We start from the raw sequence: 22,315 nt of genomic DNA, 5'->3' as shown, positions 1-22,315 counted from the left end.
AGAGCTAATAATCATTAAACTTGGCGATCTATGGTGAAAGCTTGAGCCACTATAAAGAGATGACGAAGGGAATCTTTATATCCCTTATTGTCCTGATCAAGCAAAAAAAATTCTACACACGATAAAGAGATAAGCTTATGAACCTACATGTGTCATATGTGTCACAACGATGTCATTCCTGACAGTAACCTTTCCATCATTTAAATGGAAAATGAAAAGCTTCTTCACACCTGAAAGTAACCTAAAAGACATAATATACAATAAACTTTTTATTCGGTAGCTATAGGCAACAAAAGAGACAGCACCTTTCCCAATAGCATTACCCATTTTAAATGAAGGAAAATAAAGGCAATGTCTGGGGGAAATCAAATGAATTAGAGGAAAAGCGTCAAGGAATTGAAGTTTATTTAGTGTGTTCCTTTAGGCATACTCTGCCGCCTGGTCCGATACTGGGCCTGGAAAAACTGCTCAATGGGTAAAGGTACAGTGCCCAGTGACTAAAATATATGGGTCCTATTAACCTATTAGAAAGTACCTGTCATTAGCTATCTTTACCTGATCAGCGTACATTTGGCCCTACCATCAGAACATTTGGTAACTATGGATACATCAATGCTTGGTGAGTTACATTTATGAGCTCTATTGAACCAGAGTAGGACTTGTGCACACAATGCATCCCGCACTGTCATATCTATAGTTAACCAGTCTTCTAGTGGCAGAAGCAACTGCATTTAGATTTTTTCTTCTTGCCTTTTAAGAGACGTAATTCTTTTTTCTCCAGAGCTGTATGATGGCTTGTTTTTTTTTAAAGTACAAATTGTACATTGTAATGACCTTTAATTTTTCCATAAAAATGAAAAAACAAACAAAAAATTGCAGCTGTGCAACTTTCTTTTGGGGTGGGGTGTTGTTATTTTTGCATTGTGCATCAAGATAACCAACATGGTAACTTGAATCTGTAGGTAAGCCCAATTACAATACGCATATTTACATAGCTTTTGTATTATTTGTGCTACTTAAAATTATCCTATTATCATGGGATTTTTATATCAGTTTTTATTCATTGCTTCTGATATAAGTAACATTAAATGTTTATATTTTGGATCAGGGAGACGTGACATACATGTATGTCATATGTCATTAAGGGATTATCGGAAATATTTAATTTTTTATTTATTTTTTTCCAGCCTGGAATTGTGATCAAATAAATAATTATATACTCACCTGTTTTTAAAGCCACTACTTCAGTCCTCCATGCATGACATGCTTTAAGTACTAGGTCAATGATGTACCAACTGGCCTCAGGGTAACTGGCAAGAGACCACGGAGGCCAGAGCTTCACATCACTGCTACAGGGAAGAAACAGAAGGACCGGAGCAGTGATGCTGGACAGAGCAACATTAAAACAGGTTAGTAAAGTTTATTTTTATTTTTATCACGATACCAGGCTGGAAAAAATGTTTTAATGAATATAAATGACCCATTAAAGAGGTAGTGCAGAATAAAAAAAAAATCTTTTAAATAAACTGGTGCCAGAGTTGTAATTTACTTCTAAAAAAAAATCTCCAGTCTTCCAGTACATATACACACACACATATATAAAATAAATGTATTTGTATAGCGCCAACAGATTCCGCAGCGTTTTTTTCCCCCCCTATGCATACAGTACATAGGTACATAATACACAGTTAAATAATTAGTATAAATAAAAATGACAAAAATACAAAGTATAAACGAGACCTGCTCGTTGGAGCTTACAGACTACAACTTGGGTTGACACCAGGCATAAGTGCTTGATTTGTCCATGGTCCAGCTATTGTACATAGTTAGAAATACAGGATGAGCCAGCAACAACGCCAATGTCTGATTACAAGTAAACATATAGAGTGCAGGAACCGTCAGAGATAGAGCAAGGGAAACAACAGAAGGGGAAACAAGTTTAGGGAACGTTATAAGCGAGCCTGAAGAGATGAGTCTTCAGGGACGCTTGAAACTGTGAATATTGGGTATGAGTCTGATGTCTTTAGGTAGGGCGTTCCAGAGAACTGGTGCAGCACGAGAGAAGTCTTGGAGGCGGGAATGAGAGGTTCTGATTATGGAAGATGTTAAGGTTAGATTATTAGCAGAGCACAGAGCATGGGAAGGATGATAGGTGGAGATGAGGGAGGAGATGTATGGAGGGGCAGAGTTGTGGAGAGCTTTATGGGTGAGGAGCTTGAAGTGGATTCTGGATATAATGGGTAACCAGTGCAGTGACTGGCACAGAGGGGAGACGTCGGTATAGCGGCTGGAGAAGAAGGTGAGTCTGGCTGCTGCGTTAAGGATAGACTGGAGAGGGGGAAGCTTAGAGAGAGGAAGACCAATTAGTAGGGAGTTACAGTAGTCAAGACGGGAATGGATCAGGGCGACAGTCAGAGTCTGAGCGGTGCCAGTGGTGAGAAATGGACGGATTCTGGAGATCTATCTGAACTACCCCTTTGGGGTGCGTTCACACATACAGGATCTGCAGCAGATTTGATGGCGCAGATTTGAAGTTGCAGATTTGCTTTGAATCTAACCTGGGCCATCAAATGTGCTGTGGATCCTGTACTTGTGAACGCACCCTTAAACTTTTAAATTAGTCATGCTTTCTACTTTGAAGTGTATTCTTACCATAGAGTCTCACGAATCACTTGTGTTTCAGTTACAAAGGTTTTCTCATCAGGTGTATAGAGAGGATCTGTTGTGTACAAATGCTGGTCCCTGGATAATATAAATCCAAAAGAGTCTGAACTGTCTACGTTATTCATAAGAGACATAAAAGACAAAGACAAATGCACTCTTGTATCATAATCCACACCAAAATACATGTTATTAAACAACTACTTCATGGACTACATGAATAGATAGGACATGCTAGGGGGAGGGTAAGAGGAAATATTTCTTACCAGATAACAGCTAGATTAGAATGTAAATGTGAACTGTGTGAAAATCTGCTAGCTCGAGGTGTCCAGTACTGAGGAACAACATGCTGCTCCAGCCAAGTGCGTGCATCCGCCTCACCAACTAAAGGAAAACATTGCAATAGGGAGTTATATAGTTAGTAGAAAGGCTAGCTGGGCACAACTATGGCTGCAACACTGTCAAAAGCTTATTTACGTCTCAACATTCAAGTTTCAGAATCCTCCATTTTACAGATTTTTGGCAGTGGTGCACATCACTGTCAGTATCATCTCCTGTGATCAGAGATGACTCTGCTCCCATCTGTTTAACTCCATAGATCCAGCAATCAATACTATCAGCGGAAAGCAGTATCTCAGTGGCTACATGTTGGTACTGTCATGTCTCCAATAACCCCAACACAACTGCAGGGGCCGGACAATCAACATGGCAGCCAGCGGACTTCTGTAGACCTCCCTGACTGCTTTGACTGTAATATTATTAACCCTGAAATAGGCAGGCTATTCCAGGAGATTGCTAAAATTACAGTACACTGGAATACATTAGCATTACAGTTTACTGTATAACTGATTGAGCAATTGCTTGTAGAAATCCTCTAGATATATATATATATATTACTATTAGAACGCTGGTTTTCTGCCTCTTTGCATGCCACAAAACATGGCTTTAGGTGTACTTAAAGGGGTAATTCAGTAAAAAAAAAAAAAAAATCTTTTAAATCAAGTGATGCCAGAGATTTGTAATTTAGTTCTATTAAAACATCTTAAAGGGGTATTCCCCCCAAGAGCTAAAAAAATTAAATGCTCCCAAACCTAGCTGGCCTTACTCACCAAGTCCCCCTGAGTATTTTGAGACGTCTCCCATATTTCTAGCTGCTGCCGTTCCTGAGTTACAACTTTTTCTAAAACATGGTCTATATCCAAGATAGGAAACTACATTTCCCATCATGCAATGCTTCTGCCTGATGATGGTGAAGTAGCAGAGCTGAGACAATGAAGGAGATGATGACGGTGTAGCAGAGCTGAGATGGCTGTGTCGGTGTAGCAAAGCTGAGTTGGAAGTGACGGTGTAGCAGAGCTGAGTTGGCGGGGACGCGGGTGTAGCAGAGCTGAGTTGGCGGGGACGCCGGTGTAGCAGAGCTGAGTTGGCGGGGACGCCCCTGTAGCAGAGCTGAGTTGGCGGGGACGCCCCTGTAGCAGAGCTGAGTTGGCGGGGACGCCGGTGCAGCAGAGCTGAGTTGGGGACGCCGGTGTAGCAGAGCTGAGTTGGGGACGCCGGTGTAGCAGAGCTGAGTTGGGGACGCCGGTGTAGCAGAGCTGAGTTGGGGACGCCGGTGTAGCAGAGCTGAGTTGGGGACGCCGGTGTAGCAGAGCTGAGTTGGGGACGCCGGTGTAGCAGAGCTGAGTTGGGGACGCCGGTGTAGCAGAGCTGAGTTGGGGACGCCGGTGTAGCAGAGCTGAGTTGGGGACGCCGGTGTAGCAGAGCTGAGTTGGGGACGCCGGTGTAGCAGAGCTGAGTTGGGGACGCCGGTGTAGCAGAGCTGAGTTGGGGACGCCGGTGTAGCAGAGCTGAGTTGGGGACGCCGGTGTAGCAGAGCTGAGTTGGCGGTGATGCGGGCAATTGCGAGGGGCGGAGCTTGTCGCCAGGGGGGTGGGAGGGGGGAGCTAGTTGCGGGCGATTGCGGGGGGCGGAGCTAGTCGCGGGCGATTGCGGGGGGCGGAACTAGTCGCGGGCGATTGCGGGGGACGGAGCTTGCCGTGGGCGATCGCGGGGGGCGGAGCTTGCCGCGGGGGGGGGGGGGCCGCGGGTGAGTGGGGAGACTATGCTGCGGGTGAGCGAGGGATGCCACGGGTGATGGGGGGGGGGGGGGGGGGGTCAGTTGTGGGGCGGGGGGCTGTGTGCTGCGGGTGAGTGCTGGACGGTGCGCCCGGGAGGCTCTGGACACAGGGGGTGAGCTCTGGGCTGGGGGTGACCGGGTGGCTGCTGTTAGAGAGGGGTGTCACAGCTGCGCTGATCACTGTCTCCCTCTGTAACAGCAGCCACCCCATCAGTGTTCTCAGTCACTTCACTGTGCTGGGACTGAGGACACGTGATGCCGAAACGGAGGGTGGGGGCCAGGAGCAGGGAGCGTGTCGGGTTGGACTGAGATCTGATGATTCTCTGCAATCCATGGAGGTGAATGCAGCTGGATAACAGCAAAACTGTGCAGAATCCATACTAACTTTATATTGGAAAGATGGAAAGCTACGGGTGGGCAACGTATTAATGCAAAAATAATTTTGGGGGGAATACCCCTTTAAGTCTTCCAATACTTATCAGCTGTATGTCCTGCAGGAAGTGGTATTCTTTCCAGTCTGCAGAGCAGGAGAGGTTTTCTATGAGGATTTACTACTACTCTGGACAGTTTCTGGCACTGTGTCAGGCTAGAAAGAATACAGCAGGTGATAAACACTGAAAGACATAAGATTAAAGTAAATTACAAGTCTCTGGCACCACTTGATTTGAATAAAAATTTTTGTTGGTAAACTACCCCTTTAATATTTTAAAAAATTTTTGGACATGTCAAAGAAACATATCAGAATTTTGCATCAGTGGGGGTTTGGCTGCTGAGACCTCGACCGATTGCTAGAATGAAGGGACAGCAGCACTAAGCTGAATACTGTGTCCCTTCATCTCTGCGAGGTATACAGACTCAACGAAAGTTCACAGGCTCACCTTTCCATGATACCACTGGAGCTGTATTCTTCTTATCAGCATCATCTTGTGGGGTCCTATCAACCTGAATTCCTGAGTCTTCTCTGCTAAGGGTCTCTTGATCATCTTCCTCCTCACTAATATCAGACCATTCCTGAAATCATAGAAAATTAGCGGTTGGTCAACAAATTTCACTTAACCGCGGTATTTACACGTGTAATAGTACAAATGTGAGTATGCCAATTGAAATCTTAAAAGCATTTTATGCACTTTACTATTCATCTGGAAGGGGGCGTCTCTTATTAGTATGCAGTCTTCACCCTGCAGTAGAGCAGCCAGGTTTTGGCAGGGTCATTATTGAAAGTGCACTGCCCCCAGTGAGGAAGACAAGATATTCAAAAATTAGATGAGAGACAGCACGTCCAAAGAATAAAGTGGTATTTTAACCCCTTAGTGACCGCCATGCTGCCTTTTCACGGCGGCCACTAATGGGCTTTATTCTGATGCGTACGCCTTTTAACGGCGGGCGCATCGGAATAAATTACCGCCCGGCGGCGGCTGCAGGACGGGTGATCAGCGGTCAGTGTGACCGCTGACACCCTCCTGTAACTGCCCGGAGCGGAGGATTCTCCGCTCCGGGCAGTTTAACCCGTTAAATGCCGCTGTCAAACCATGACAGCGGCATCTAACGGGGGGCCGATGGATCCCGGACTGGTCCATGGGTAACTTACGTGATCACGATGTCCCGCGGCGCCGTCCGGTCCTCCGATGTCTCCATGGTGATCCCAGGGTCCTAATGAAGGTCCCCGGGGTCACCATGGAGATGCCTGATGCTGACAGGGGTGGCTGTGGCTATTGCCTGTCAGCATGAGGCATGATACAATACATTGCAGTACATCAGGTACTGCAATGTATTGTATCAGTGATCTAAGTATTTTACACTAGTGTACAGTAATGTACACTAGTGTAAAAGTAAAAAAAAAGGTGAAAAAAAATGTGCACCAAACACAACACAGCCCCCCCCCCCCCAATAATAAAGATGCATTACATTCCCCATACACTATAAAACATTACATAAAAGTGATCAAAAACACAAATCCTATTAGGGCTGGGCGATATTGGCCTAAATCAATATCGCGGTTTATCGCATATGTAGCTGCGGTAACGATAATTGGATGATAACTATGACACGCCCCCTTTGTAAGCCACACCCCTTTTACAAGCCACACCCACTCGACCGTGCCAAACTGGGGATAGTTTGTTTCAATAAAGTTAAAAAAAGTACAGTAACTCAATGAGCAGCAACCCAAGGCTAGGTACACACTACAGGACATGTATATACAGGTATACAGCTATGTGCACACTACAGGACGTGTATATACAGGTATACAGCTATGTGCACACTACAGGACGTGTATATACAGGTATACAGCTATGTGCACACTACAGGACGTGTATATACAGGTATACAGCTATGTGCACACTACAGGACGTGTATATACAGGTATATAGCTATGTACTATAGGTACCCAGAGTATATATGATGGGTATATAGTATATACAGGTGACAGTACAGGGACGTACATTATAGGGGGCTGTAGATGGCACTGCACTGACACGCTGTAAAGATATCGATCTATCGTTCGTGACAGACGCACATCCAAGGCTGAAGTAGAGGGTGCTGAACACAGAAAGGCCTTTGGCAGGGGATTCCAAAATACAAAGCAGCAAGAGTCCGCAGCACACCAGCATATAGTGAAGAGATAAGCATGCTTGAAAATGATTCTGAAGTGAATTGAAACGGCGTATCCTGCACCTTATTTGATGGAATGAACCACTCTTCACTACATGCTGGTGTGCTGCGGACTCTTGCTGCTTTATCTATATCTATCTATCTATCTCCTATCTATCTATCTATCTATCTATCTATCTATCTATCTCCTATCTATCTATCTATCTATCTATCTATCTATCTCCTATCTATCTATCTATCTATCTCCTATCTATCTATCTATCTATCTATCTCCTATCTATCTATCTATCTATCTATCTCCTATCTATCTATCTATCTATCTCCTATCTATCTATCTCCTATCTATCTATCTCCTATCTATCTATCTCCTATCTATCTATCTCTCTATCTCCTATCTACCTGTCTCCTATCTACCTGTCTCCTATCTACCTGTCTCCTATCTACCTGTCTCCTATCTACCTGTCTCCTATCTACCTGTCTCCTATCTACCTGTCTCCTATCTACCTGTCTCCTATCTCCTATCTATCTCCTAATCTCTCTATCTCCTATCTATCTCTCTATCTCCTATCTCTCTATCTCCTATCTCTCTATCTCCTATCTATCTATCTATCTATCTCCTATCTATCTATCTCCTATCTATCTATCTCCTATCTATCTATCTCCTCTACGGGGAGGTGGGCAGGTGTGTACGGGGGGGCGGGCAGGGGTGTTTGGGTACACAGGGGGGCGGGCAGGGGTGTTTGGGTACAGAGGGGGGCAGGCAGGGGTGGATGGGTACACAGGGGAGCGGGCAGGGGTGTATGGGTACACAGGGGGGCGGGCAGGGGTGGCTGGGTACACAGGGGAGCGGGCAGGGGTGGCTGGGTACACAGGGGGGCGGGCAGGGGTGGCTGGGTACACAGGGGGGCAGGCAGGGGTGGATGGGTACACAGGGGAGCGGGCAGGGGTGTATGGGTACACAGGGGGGCGGGCAGGGGTGGCTGGGTACACAGGGGGGCGGGCAGGGGTGGCTGGGTACACAGGGGGGCGGGCAGGGGTGGCTGGGTACACAGGGGGGCGGGCAGGGGTGGCTGGGCACACAGGGGGGCGGGCAGGGGTGGATGGGCACACAGGGGGGCGGGCAGGGGTGGATGGGTACACAGGGGGGCGGGCAGGGGTGGCTGGGTACACAGGGGAGCGGGCAGGGGTGGCTGGGTACACAGGGGGGCGGGCAGGGGTGGCTGGGTACACAGGGGGGCGGGCAGGGGTGGCTGGGCACACAGGGGGGCGGGCAGGGGTGGCTGGGCACACAGGGGGGCGGGCAGGGGTGGCTGGGTACACAGGGGGGCGGGCAGGGGTGGCTGGGTACACAGGGGGGCGGGCAGGGGTGGCTGGGTACACAGGGGGGCGGGCAGGGGTGGCTGGGTACACAGGGGGGCGGGCAGGGGTGGCTGGGTACACAGGGGGGCGGGCAGGGGTGGCTGGGTACACAGGGGGGCGGCAAGGGGTGGCTGGGTACACAGGGGGGCGGCAAGGGGTGGCTGGGTACACAGGGGGGCGGCCAGGGGTGGCTGGGTACACAGGGGGGCGGCCAGGGGTGGCTGGGTACACAGGGGGGCGGCCAGGGGTGGCTGGGTACACAGGGGGGCGGCCAGGGGTGGCTGGGTACACAGGGGGGCGGCCAGGGGTGGCTGGGTACACAGGGGGGCGGGCAGGGGTGGCTGGGTACACAGGGGGGCGGCCAGGGGTGGCTGGGTACACAGGGGGGCGGCCAGGGGTGGCTGGGTACACAGGGGGGCGGGCAGGGGTGGCTGGGTACACAGGGGGGGTGGCTGGGTACACAGGGGAGCAGGCAGGGGTGGCTGGGTACACAGGGGGGCGGGCAGGGGTGGCTGGGCACACAGGGGGGCGGGCAGGGGTGGCTGGGTACACAGGGGGGCGGGCAGGGGTCTTGGTATACAGGGAGCTGCATGCATATGCTCCTCCACCTTGAGATCTGACCGGCGTCCCTGCACACACATGACATTAATGTGCAGCGCTTGCCGGGAGGAGGGGGGGGACCGGCACCAGTCCTGTCCGAGCGCCCTTCTCCTCCGGCCGGCGAGCGCTGCACATGTTAATGTCCTGTGTGTGCAGGGACGCCGGAGAGGACAGGATCACTCAGGAACATTCTCCCCTGGACCCTGCTGCTCCTCCACTTCCCGCGCGCACACCGGCGTCCCTGCACACACAGGACATTAACGTGCAGCGCTCGCCGGCCGGAGGAGAAGGGCGCTCGGACAGGACTGGTGCCGCTCCCCCAACTCCCCCTCCCGGCGAGCGCTGCACGTTAATGTCCTGTGTGTGCAGGGACGCCGGATGGGACAGGGGGAGGGCGGGCGCTCACACTGGACGGGTGCCGGGGGCGGGCATTCTCACCTGGGCCCTGCTGCTCCTCCACCTCCCGCTCTGATTCCGGCGTCCCTGCACATAACGTGCAGCGCTCACGCCGCCGCGACTGCGTGCAGAAGCTCTCTGGGAAACACAAAATTACCGCAGATACCGTCCTGGCTAAGTTGAGGTCGGTTAACCGACGCCAGTGACGGTATCGGTATTTTTGCGGTATACCGCCCAGCCCTAAATCCTATACATATTTGGTATCGCCACGTCCGTAACGACCCAATCTATAAAACTATATCAATAATTATATCGCACAACACACGCTGTAAAAAAAAAAATAAAAACAGTACCAGAATAGCAGTATTTAATCAATCCACTTTAGAAAATACGTCATAAATGAGATCAAAAAGTCCTATACATATAAAACTTGGTATCAATAGAAACTACAGATCTTCCCGCAAAAAATAAGCCCAAAACCAGCTCTGTCGCACAAAAGATAAGAACGCTATGGATCTTGCAATGCGGCGACAGCTTTTGTGGGTTTTTGCTAGGAAGATAGTTTCTATTGTGCCAAATAAGTTAAAAAAACATATACAAATGTGGTATCGCCGTAACCGTAGTGACCCAGAGAATACATGTATTATGTTATTAGTGACCGCCGATACGGATTTTTACAGAGATCACTAATGGGCTCTATTCTGCTGCCATCAGCTCTTTATGGCGATGGTGCAGAATAGTGCAGCGGCGCCGGTAATGCCCGCAGTCCCCTCCTCTCAGCTACCGGAGGTAGCTGAGGGGTTAGGGCAGAGTGTGGGGTCAGTCCCGGCAAGTCCCCTCACCGGCGATCGCCGTTATTATCAGTATAACGGTGGCCACCGGTAACAGACATTGCCAGCGCAGCTGAACGCTTTCATCTCTTCTCACCGTGAATCCACAGTCTCTTCTCACCGTGATCCAAGATGGCCGCCGCCATCTCTGTGAACAGACTCACAGTGATTGATTCACAGTGATGGATTTCTAAAAATGATCAAAGCTTCATTCTCTCCACCACCGGAGGTGGCGGAGAGCATGGGGCAATGATCGGTGACCACCCGGTGTGGTCCCAGTACAAGTGATCAGCCGTATATACTATATACCACTGATCGCTTGTTCCAAATGGTGCCGGCACTTTTTTACGCCTGTCACCAAAGTCAAGTGCCCTGGATTACCTGTAACCACCCCAGATTACCCGTAACCACCCCAGATTGCCCGTAATCTCCCCAGATTGCCCATATCCACCCCCCAGACAGCCCGTCACCATCCCAGACAGCCCGTCACCATCCCAGACAGCCCGTCACCATCCCAGACAGCCCGTCACCATCCCAGACAGCCCGTCACCACCCCAGATTGCCCGTCACCACCCCAGATTGCCCGTAATCTCCCCAGATGCCAGTGAACACCCCCAGATTGACTATCACCACCCCAAATAGCCAGTAACCACACCAAGATTGCCCATAACCACCCCATACAGCCAGTAAACACCCCATAACCACCCCATACAGCCAGTAAACACCTCCAGATTGCCCATGACCACCCCAGATTGACCGTAACACCACCAAATTGCCTGTTGCCACCTCAGATAGCCAGTAAACACCCCAAGATTGTCCATTACCACCCCAGATAACCAGTAAACACCCACATATTGCCTGTAACTAAAATGACACTCCTTCTCTTCTGAGCCCTGCTGTGTGCCCATACAGTGGTTTATGCCCACATATGGGGTACCATTGTACTCAGGAGAACCTCCGTTACAAATTTTGGGGTGCTTTTTCTCCCCTGTTCCTAGTAAAATTGAGAAATTTCAAACTAAACAAACATATTATTGGAAAAATTCTATTTTTTCATTTTTACTGTCTTCTTTTGAATACTTTCCTCTAATACCTGTGGGGTCAAAATGGTCACCACACCCCAAGATGTATTCTTTGAGGGGTGTACTTTCCAAAATGGGGTGACTTTTGGGGGGTTCTATTCTGCTGACACTACATGGGCTCTGCAAACGCACCTGGCGCTCAGAAACTTCTTCAGCAAAATCTGAACTGGAAATGCTAATAGGCGCTCCTTCCCTTCTGAGCCCCGCTGTGTGCCCATACAGTGGTTTATGCCCACATATGGGATACCGTTGTACTCAGGAGAACCTGCGTTACAAAATTTGGGGTGCATTTTCTCTCATGTTTATTATGAAAATGAGATACTTTAATCTTAACAAATATATTATTGGAAAATTTCTATTTTCCATTTTTTTCCGGCCTAATTGTGAATACTTTCCTCCAGCCCCTGTAGGGTTAAAATGCTCATTATACCCCCAGATTAATTCTTTAAGGTGTCTAGTTTTCAAAATGGGGTCACTTATGGGGGTTTGCAGTATACAAGCCTCCTAAATCAACTTAAAAAAAGAACTGGTCCCTAAAAAAATCAGTTTGGGAAATTTCATGAAAATTTGATAATTTGCTGATACATTTCTAAGCCCCGTAACACCCTAAAAAAGTGAAATATGTTTACGAAATGAAGCCAGAATAAAGAGGACATATTGATAATGTGACTTACTAACTAATTTTTGTCATGTGCCTTTTTTTTTTTTTTTTTTTAGAAGCAAAGAATTTCAAAGTTCGTAAAGTGCATAATTTTCAAATTTTTCATTATATTTTTGATGTTTCTCACAAAAAACACACAAGACAGTGACCAAATTTTACCACTAACATAAAGTACCATATGTTACAAAAAAACAATCTCAGAATCACTAGCATACGTTAAAGCATCACTAAGCTATAAGCGCATAGTGAGACAGGTCAGATTTTGAAAAATGAGCCTGGTCATTAAGGCCCAAACAGGCTTGGTCCCTAAGGGGTTAATGACACCAGTGCGCGTCGTTTCGGCTATGTAAGCCTTTTTTCAAGCAGTGATATCACTGCGGTATCACTGCTTGAGAAAGGCTTACATAGCCGAAACATCGCGCACTAGTGGGTCATTAAAATACCACTTTATTCTTCGGACGTGCTGTATCTCATCTCATTTTTGGATTTGCTGCCACCTCCAGGCCGGAGTGGTGAGACGGGCACCCGCCCCATTCTATTTTTGGCTGGGCTGCACAAACAATCCATGTATCATTCGTGCAGCCATTAAAACTGTATATAAATAAATACACATACCCGTGCTGTCAGTTTGCCAAACACACAGGAGTTGCATACTTACCTACTGCGCTGCTGCTTAGAATCCAACAGCCTCTTTTGAGACTCTCCTGTCCGGCTGTCTTCTGGAAGACGCAGGGCCTAAAGAGAGCAGCTGGACAGGAGAGCCAGAGAATACGATGCTGGATTACAAGCAGCAGTGCACTAGGTAAGTATGGAACTGCTGTGTGTATATCCATGCTGTCAGTTTGCCTTGTATCATTCTCGGCCTCACATCTCCAGTTTCATAATCATTATGGGCATTGTTTTGCACCTATCAAAATGTGTGTTACTTTTTATGCACCTGTATAAATCAGTGAAGTTTGAAACATTTTACTATGCTTGAAAAAGGTGGAGGAGTCCGTTGAAACGTTGCATCTATCTGCTGTGCTGCATAAAAAAATCAGCCCGTGTAAAAGGCCCTTCAGAGGTAGAAACAAAAGGCATCTAAAGTCTTACTGGTGTGTCATCCTCTGCACTGAGACCAAGGTCTTCACCTTCCATCAAGTATTTTCCCCAGTCAAATGGTTCCTCTTCTTCTACAGTCAATCCAAATGACATGTCAGGAAAACACATTCTTCACACTACATTTTATTTAGTACATTCTAAACAGAAGACTAAAAATTATCTTTACATATACATGTAATCTGCACTAAAAGGTGAAAGGTGATGTCTTACATGCATCAAAATCTGTAATCCGCATTCCACAAAAGCAAACAAATGACATGGCCATGTCTATGGACACAACATCAAAGCTACATGTATCTTATCTAGTCATTTTGGGGGGTAACCTTTAAAAAACTTCATTTACATAATTACCTGCTTGTTTTTTTCTCGGCTTTTCAATAAAATCACTTTTGGAAGGAGAGTTGGACAAACTGAGTAGAAGAGACAGAATGGCATAATGGGCATCTGTCTGAAAGAAAAAGAGAAACTCAGGGATACTGGATGCGAATTACAAAAGGTAAATTCTCAATAACCAGGCAATGGGACTATTAGGACTATTTTCATACAGTGCTGTATATGCAGAATTTATGATTTGACAACTTTCCAGTATGTGTCTAAATCTGGTGTCCCACACTACTTTGTATTATATATTATAGTTAAACAAGTTTCCTGCTTTCATGGAAATAAGGTTTTTTTTGTTTTTTTTAGCTAAAATGCTTTCAACATTTGTGTTCAAGCAGGTGTTGGAGAAAAACAAACATACACACCTACCTTGTCTTACTCCCTGCCATCATAGTTGGCGCAGTCAGTGGCCACAGCCATAACCCATTTCAGTGGCTAACTGGCTGAACGGCAATACCTTGCGCCAACCATGATCCTGAAAATGGGGCACATTGGGCAGTAAGGTCGGTTCAGAAACTGCATCAATAACTGCAGTTGAATTGAAAAAAAAAAAAAAAATCTTTGGGGTGATTCCTTCAAAAAAAAAAAAAAAAAAAATAAGATACTCTTTTTAAAGAACACGTCACATAAGAAAGAACATTTAAAAGACATACTAATTTTTTTAAGGGGTATTTCCATCTCAGCTTGTTAGCCCTTATCCATAGGATAGGGGATAACAAGCTGACCAGTGAAGATCCGCCTGCTGGGACCCTCATTGATATAAAGTGCTGTTAGCTGAGCCTCCCATCAGAATAGAATAGTGGGACACACACGCACTTTGCTGCTCCAATCATTCTCTATGCCAGCTAGCAGAGACAGCAGAATACAATATTCAGCTATCTCCTGGCTCTCATAGAGAATGGAGCTGCATTCTGAGGGAGTCAGTGATCCCTATAGGGATGGGTGGGGGTCCCAGTGGTTGGACCGCCGCAATAAGATAGTGATAGAGATAACATGCTAAGGTGATCATCTGTCTATTGAATTCACACATTGGAGAGAAGACGATGGGGGTAGTGGTAGGGCTGGGCGATAATGGCCTAAATCAATATCGCGGTTTATAGTACGTGTAGCCGCGGTAACGATAAATTGAACGATAATTATGACACGCCCCTTTTAAAAGCCACACCCCTTTTGAAAACACCATTTTCCGATGGTAATACAAACGTGGATTTACTCCATATAACAATGTGCAGCAAACTTCACAAGTAATACACAATATTTTGGCGTCTCCTACACAATTTTCAAGTGGCACTTGAAAATGGCATAGGAGATGCCAAAACGTTTTATATTACTTGTGAAGTTTGCTGCACATTGTTATATGGAATAAATTCATGGTGTAAAGTGAGACTGGCTCAGTCGCCCCCCGTCAACCAATCAGATTCCACCTCTCATTTTCCAAAGAGTCTGTGAGGAATGAAAGGTGGAATCTGACTGGTTGCTAGGGGCGACTGAGCCAGTCTCACATTACACCATGTTTGATAAATCTCTCCCTGTCTGTGTGTGTGTGTGTAAATATATTTATATTATATATTTATATATACATACATACATATAGATAGACAGGTGATAGATAGATGATAGATGTAATGATATTCCAAAGGATCGCCCACAGCACTCCAGTTCGTGTATCAGAATATGTGATTTATTGTAACATAATAGTGCAGCACAGCTGCACTATTATGTTACAATAAATCACGTATTCTGATACACGAACTGGAGTGCTGTGGGCGATCCTTTGGAATATTGTGGAAGTCCTGGTCAAGACTACCTGCGGGCACCCTGTATCTTCACTATCAGAAGTAGTGCTGCTCAGAGATTCAAAATACTTAGATGTAATGATAGATAGATAGATAGATAGATAGATAGATAAATAGGTGATAGATAAATAGGAGATAGATAGATAGATACTAAGTCCTATCTTATCTATCTATCCCCAGTCACTGTCACAAGCGCTGTCACTGTCGGAAGCAGCAGCAGCGCTGAGCACACAGCACGCCTGTGCGCAGCCTGTCACATCTCCAGTCTTCCTCCTCAGGAAGATTAACAGAGGGGAGCAGAGCATGCGGCCGCCGGTGAGGAGGAGGAGGAGGAGGAGGGAGGGGGGAAATACTGCAGATACCGTCCTGGCAGAGTTGAGGTCGGTTAACCGACGCCAGAGACGGTATCGGTATTTTGACGGTATACCGCCCAGCCCTAGGTAGTGGTACTTACTTTTGTCCCCTCATTGTTTGAAAGAGGACGATCCAAAAACTCCTGTGTGAGACGCCTCCAGCTCTCAGCTTTCCCCAGGTCTGAATGGATGACAAACTTCTCATAGATCCTGTAAATAAAGCTCAGAGTTATGCCCCTGTAATAGCAGCATGTATGTGTTCTATAGTAAATATAATACAAGTTACCCATCTATGGTCCTGTGTACGTTGTGACTGCTCACATCAAGATACCGATGGAACCTACAGACAAGGAGATACATATATAAATAACCTGTACAATGAGGGGAGATTATTCATGGAGACGGCCTGTCTGTATGACCTGGGATCAACCCAAACAATAGGGGCAGTATAACAGCCACAGGGACACTGGTTATCAGCAGACAGAGGAGTCAGACTTCTCTAGCAGCTGCTCACCTTCCTGGTCCTGCTATTGTCTATTGTTAAAGTGTCACTGTCGTGTTTTTGGTAGTTTTTGCAGAAAGCAATAGTCCAGGCAATTTTAAGGAACTTTGTAATTGGGTTTATTAGGCAAATATGCCATTATCTGCATTCAAAAAGACTTTCCCCAGGTCCCCCCCTCTCTCTCATTCACTGCTCATTATCAGGAAATCTCAACTCTTTTACATCAGTCGGGTCCTGTCTGTTCTATGGAAAGGGGAGGGGGGAGGAGGGAGATTAGTCACCGGCAGAGAAGAGAACAAAGGATTAATCAGTGGGATCTGTGTGAAAGCCGGTATTCAGAGGCGATAGCCCGGTGAGGTAGCTGTAAATTAACTCTTTGTTGTCCTGTTTTGGTGCCTCATCTCCCTCCACCCCTCCCCTTTCTATAGACAACCATGAAGACAGGAGGGAGAGCTTTAACCTGCTTTTTCATGATAAAACTGCATTTTTCGGCTAATAAATCGAATTACAAAGTTTCTTAAAATCGCCTGGACTATTGATTTCTGGGGGGGGGGGGGGGGGGAAAAAAAAAAAAAAAAAAAAGAACGACAGTGACACTTAACCCCTAGGCGACCCTGGATGTGCCCGTAGGTCCAGGCCCGCCTCCACATGTTCAGAGCGGGGCCGCGCTCTGCACCGCCACGGTGCCCGGGTGCAGCTTCTAGCCCGGGAACGGGGCCATTAGCGGGCACGGTCCGATCACCGTGCCCGCTAATAAAGTAATCGGATACAGCTGTCAAAGTTGATAGCTGCATCCGATTACTTAAAGCAGCCGTTCCCTGGTTTCTAGTGGGGTAGATCGCTCCTCGGGGGAGCGATCCACACATCTTACCCCATCCGGGGTCAGCGCCGTAATGGTGCTGATATCGGCTCGGCACTGGATAGCTTCCAGCTACAGCAGCCGGAAGCAATCGATGTGCCTATCTCATTGATCTATGCTGCATATCTATGCAGCATAGATCTGTATGAAAGATCAGTGCACTTATACTAGAAGTCCCCCAGGGGGGCTTCTAGTATAAGTGTAAAAGTACAAATAAAAGTTTTGTTATTAATAAAAAGCCCCCTCCCCTAATAAAAGTTTGAATCACATCCCTTTTCCCAGGCTACAAATAAAAATAAATAAATAAACATGTTTGCTATCGCCGCGTGCGTACTCGCCCAACCCATTAATTAATCACATTCCCGATCTCGCACGGTAAATGGCGTCAGTGCACATTTTTGGTGGCATCAAATCTAGAAAAATTGTAATAAAAAGTGATCAAGAAGTCGTATATGCGCAATCATGGTACCGATAGAAAGAACGCATCATGGCACAAAAAATGACACCTGACACGCCCCATAGACCAAAGGATAAAAGCGCTATAAGCCTGGGAATGGAGCGGTTTTAAAGAACATATATTTGTTAACAATGGTTTGAATTTTTTACAGGCCATCAGATAAAAGGAAAGTTATACATGTTACATATCGTTTTAATCGTAACGACTTGAGGAACATAAATAAGTCAGTTTTACCCCACGGCTAACGGCGTAAAAACGAAAAAAAAACAAATAAAAGAAATGCGGGTTTTTTTTATTTCACCACACATTGAATTTGTTTCTGGTTTCGCAGTGTACCTTATGAAAAAAATTTGCCTGTCATTGCAAAGTACAATTAGTGGCGAAAGAAATAAGGGCTCATGTGGGTTTCTAGGTGGAAAAAAAAATGCAAGTGCTATGGCCTTTTAAGCACAAGGAGGAAAAAACAAAAAAAGGCAAAAATTGAAATTGGCCTTAAAGGGTTAAAGGAAAAATGAGCACAAACACCCCAATGTCCATCACCCACATACATAATGTCCTACTCAGTGACAGCACACAGATGTGTAGCTATTACCAGACACACGTTCTATCACCGAGCAGCTGCTCCCAATAATCCACCATCTAACATAGGGAACACAAGTCCTGGTAACGACTGCTGGGACTTGCAGTTCTCCAGCTGCCCCCAGTGCAGGAGGCCAGGGAGCACAGACCTGAAGTTGGAGCAGGCGTACTGCAGCGCCAGCTGGTAGTTACTGTCGCCGTCATCGTGCAGGCCGCTCAGGCGGGAGATCAGCCTCCTCACATCCTTCTCCTGATCTCTTTCAAAGCGGGTCCAGTGCGCCATGTCCCATATAGTAACCGGCAGCCCAGCAACCGTCACCTCACCGCGGATTGGTCCGCGCTCCACCAATCACCATCGTCCTATCAGACAGCAGCCTATGGTCAGCAGCACACTGCACGTTTGCGTGAGGGGCGGAGCAACCGGAAGCATATTTGACTGCGCGAAAATACGCTCGACTACTGAGCTCCAGAGAGTACTCTGTCGCCAACTGCTGGTGAGAACGTGTATAACTATCTAGAAGTGGTTCTATATAGACTAGTAGCCTGTATATACTGCCCTGCAAAAGCTTTCACACTCGCTGTGTTCCCGGGCTTTCCAAGCAGCACTGAGTAGCCGGTCAGGGTGGACTTGTTGCACTATGTTGTGTCTCTGGGCTGTTATGACTTCTTTCTTTTAGCAAGGTTTCTATACAGTGGAATATGATCCACAGGAGGTAACCGCACCCTGGCACTACTATTCCGCAGGGGTAGGGGGCTGTGGGTGTACTCTGATGCAATGTTCTGCAGGGGTAGGGGGCTGTGGCTGTACTCTGATGCAATGTTCTGCAGAGGTAGGGGGCTGTTTCTGTACTCTGATGCAATGTTCTGCAGGGGTAGGGGGCTGTTGCTGTACTCTGATGCAATGTTCTGCAGGGGTAGGGGGCTGTGGGTGTACTCTGATGCAATGTTCTGCAGGGGTAGGGGGCTGTGGCTGTACTGTTATGCATTGTTCTGTAGGGGGCTGTGGCTGTACTCTGATGCAATGTTCTGCAGGGGTAGGGGGCTGTGGCTGTACTGTGATGCACTGTTCTGCAGGAATAGGGGGCTGTACTGTTATGCAATGTCCTGCAGGGACAGGGTGCTGTGGCAGTACTGTTAGGCATTGTTTTGCAGGAATAGGGGGCTGTGGCTGTACTGTTATGCATTGTTCTGCAGGAATAGGGGGCTGTGGCAGTACTGTTAGGCATTGTTCTGCAGGAATAGGGGGCTGTGGCTGTACTCTAATGCAATGTTCTGCAGGAATAGGGGGCTGTGGCAGTACTGTTAGGCATTGTTCTGCAGGAATAGGGGGCTGTGGCTGTACTGTGATGCACTGTTCTGCAGGAATAGGGGGCTGTGGCTGTACTGTGATGCACTGTTCTGCAGGAATAGGGGGCTGTAGCTACTGTTATGCATTGTTCTGCAGGAATAGGGGGTTGTACTGTTAGGCATTGTTCTGCAGGAATAGGGTGCTGTGGCAGTACTGTTATGCATTGTTCTGCAGGGATAGGGTGCTGTGGCAGTACTGTTATGCATTGTTCTGCAGGGATAGGGTGCTGTGGCAGTACTGTTATGCATTGTTCTGCAGGGATAGGGTGCTGTGGCAGTACTGTTATGCATTGTTCTGCAAGAATAGGGTGCTGTGGCAGTACTGTTGTGCAATGTTCTGCAACCATAGGGTGCTGTGGCAGTACTGTTATGTATTGTTCTGCAGGAATAGGGGGCTGTGGCAGTACTGTTATGCATTGTTCTGCAGGAATAGGGTGCTGTGGCAGTACTGTTATACAATGTTCTGCAACCATAGGGTGCTGTGGCAGTACTGTTCTGCAGGAACAAGGGTTGGGTTGAAATGTTTTGCAGTGATAGCGACTGAAACTAACCCATTTCTCCTTCCTACAAACTTTAAGAAGTGACGGACTTGCTGCTTAGTGTATACTACTTTCTAACATTATCACAAGAAAATGCTATTCTCTATGCCTGTCGGTGATGTTATTGTTGTCTCTGATGTATGGTAACATGAAGAGATAATAAAGATACAAGATGCTGGAGAGACTTTAGTCTCATGGTCTAAGTATAATACAAACTGTAGAACATCACAGATGCTAGCTTTAGCACTACATACCAATCAAAGTGTAGAAAAAACATAACATTTTACGCCATGCCCAATACCTGGCACCACTGTTCCAATTCAGTTTCTTAATAAACAGCTGTCTTTGTCTTGATTTAATTTCAATTGACAACTTTATGACTTTAGTTTTTTAATATTTCATTAGTAGCCACAGAGAATTCCTTCTGCTCTGGAGCAGTCTTCTGTTACCTGAGATTCAGGTACGCACAGTGAACTTTATTGAGGCTCTTGTTACTGTAAATTTGAATCTACGCAGAAAAACCTTACCCTAGTACAACAATAGCACTGCTCCAAATACAAATAATGTGAAACCAGCATACAAAACTATGGAAATTATGTTGTAATGCATAAACAGAATAGTCCTAGGGCATATGATGCTGTCTTTGCTTCAGAGTAAAGAACATACCAATAGCATAGATCAGGGGACTCAAACTCGCGGCCCGCGGGCCAACTGTGGCCCTCGGGACACTAGTTTGCGGCCCCCACCTCAATGGCAATTTTACTGTAAGTGCGGCCCCTCCTTCCGCACACTGACTGTCTGGTGGATGGGCCCCAGACAGTGATACAGTGCTGCTGTCACCACCTGACTAGACCCAAGCGTCAGACGCAGCAGCACTGTATTAATGTTTGGGGGCCCTGCCCGACAGTCTGTGTGCGGGACGGACCGCGGCCGCCCTGCCCCTTTAAATTGCCCTCCAATGTCAGCAGACGTACCACGCACAGGCACATCTGTTAGAGCGTCCTCCTCCCGGTGACGTCACTTCCTGGACGCATGCCGGCGCGGAGGAGCAAGGAGTGGAGGCCAGAAGAGGAAAGAAGTCCAGGAAGCTGCATGGGACCGAAGCTCCAGCATGGAGAGGGACACTGCTGGGGATCGCTGTGAGAGATGAGTAGGCTTTTATTATTTTGTTTGCTGCACAAAGGGGCTTATAAACATGGGGGGGGGATGCTGCACAGGAGGGCTTATATACATGGGGGGGGGGGATGCACAGGGGGGGCTTATATACATGGGGGGGATGCTGCACAGGGGGGCTTATATACATGGGGGGGATGCTGCACAGAGGGGCTTATATACATGGGGGGATGCTGCAAAGGGGGGCTTATATACATGGGGGGGGGGTGCTGCACAGGGGGGCTTATATACATTAAATGTTAAGGAACTGTCAATACAGACATTTGAATCTGAATAATAATAATTACATTTCTATAGTCAGCAACTATATGTGGTTTTAACAGATGAAAAAAACAAACATTTGATGACATTGGAATGTTTTTGTAAGAGCTTTTCTTGTGGAAAAGCTGATGCGGCCCAGCCTCACCCAGACTCTACCTCCAGTGGCCCCCGGGTAAATTGAGTTTGAGACCCCTGGCATAGATACTTGAATTATACCATGATATACACCAACAAACTAATTTTGGATTGTAGTGGGGAAAATTGAAAAATAGAGTTTTAGGACGAGAGGTCTACAAAATGTGTTAAGTAGTATGCATTAAGGTTTTTTTTGTTTGTTTTTATAGAATCACAGCATTTAAAAGATGTCATCTATGTAGCTTTATATTTACCTCGCAGCAAATCCACAAATCACAGATGTGGCACAAAACTGCTTAATTTTGGATGAATAGTGGAGATAATAGACGGTATACACTACTAAGCTGGGGCAATGTACTAGCCCATAAAGTGGCTAGCAATAAATCCCTAGTACCTTTCTATTCCATAACCAGATTTTCTGTGATTGAAACAGTAAAGCCGCCCAAAGGAGGAGGAGCCCAACATAAGGCTTCTGTAATCGGGGCTATAGTGACATTACACATTTCATTATGGACAC

The 22,315-nt window shown here is 46.8% G+C and overlaps 1 protein-coding gene across 3 annotated transcripts in view; it reads right to left on the bottom strand.

Annotated features, from left to right (window-relative positions):
• The window catches only part of TUBGCP5 (tubulin gamma complex component 5), a 31,702-nt gene extending 13,008 nt beyond the window's left edge, over positions 1 to 18,694 (bottom strand). The window contains exons 1-9 of one of the 3 annotated variants that reach the window (XM_069970834.1): positions 18,493 to 18,694; positions 16,233 to 16,286; positions 16,048 to 16,156; positions 13,768 to 13,864; positions 13,408 to 13,487; positions 5,656 to 5,788; positions 2,928 to 3,045; positions 2,653 to 2,742; positions 148 to 241 (exon numbers count right to left, since the gene is read on the bottom strand). In XM_069970834.1, the coding sequence (XP_069826935.1) occupies positions 148 to 241; positions 2,653 to 2,742; positions 2,928 to 3,045; positions 5,656 to 5,788; positions 13,408 to 13,487; positions 13,768 to 13,864; positions 16,048 to 16,156; positions 16,233 to 16,286; positions 18,493 to 18,626 (909 nt within the window). In that variant the 5' untranslated portion in view covers positions 18,627 to 18,694. The remainder of the gene's footprint in view (positions 1 to 147; positions 242 to 2,652; positions 2,743 to 2,927; positions 3,046 to 5,655; positions 5,789 to 13,407; positions 13,488 to 13,767; positions 13,865 to 16,047; positions 16,157 to 16,232; positions 16,287 to 18,492) is intronic. The other 2 variants (XM_069970835.1, XM_069970836.1) reach the window with 2 other exon arrangements.
• Positions 18,695 to 22,315: the final 3,621 nt, after the last annotated feature.

Source organism: Dendropsophus ebraccatus, chromosome 5 (genome assembly GCF_027789765.1).
Source record: "Dendropsophus ebraccatus isolate aDenEbr1 chromosome 5, aDenEbr1.pat, whole genome shotgun sequence".
NCBI classification, from domain to species: Eukaryota; Metazoa; Chordata; class Amphibia; order Anura; family Hylidae; genus Dendropsophus; species Dendropsophus ebraccatus.
This window is presented reverse-complemented; position numbering and strand designations above follow the sequence as displayed.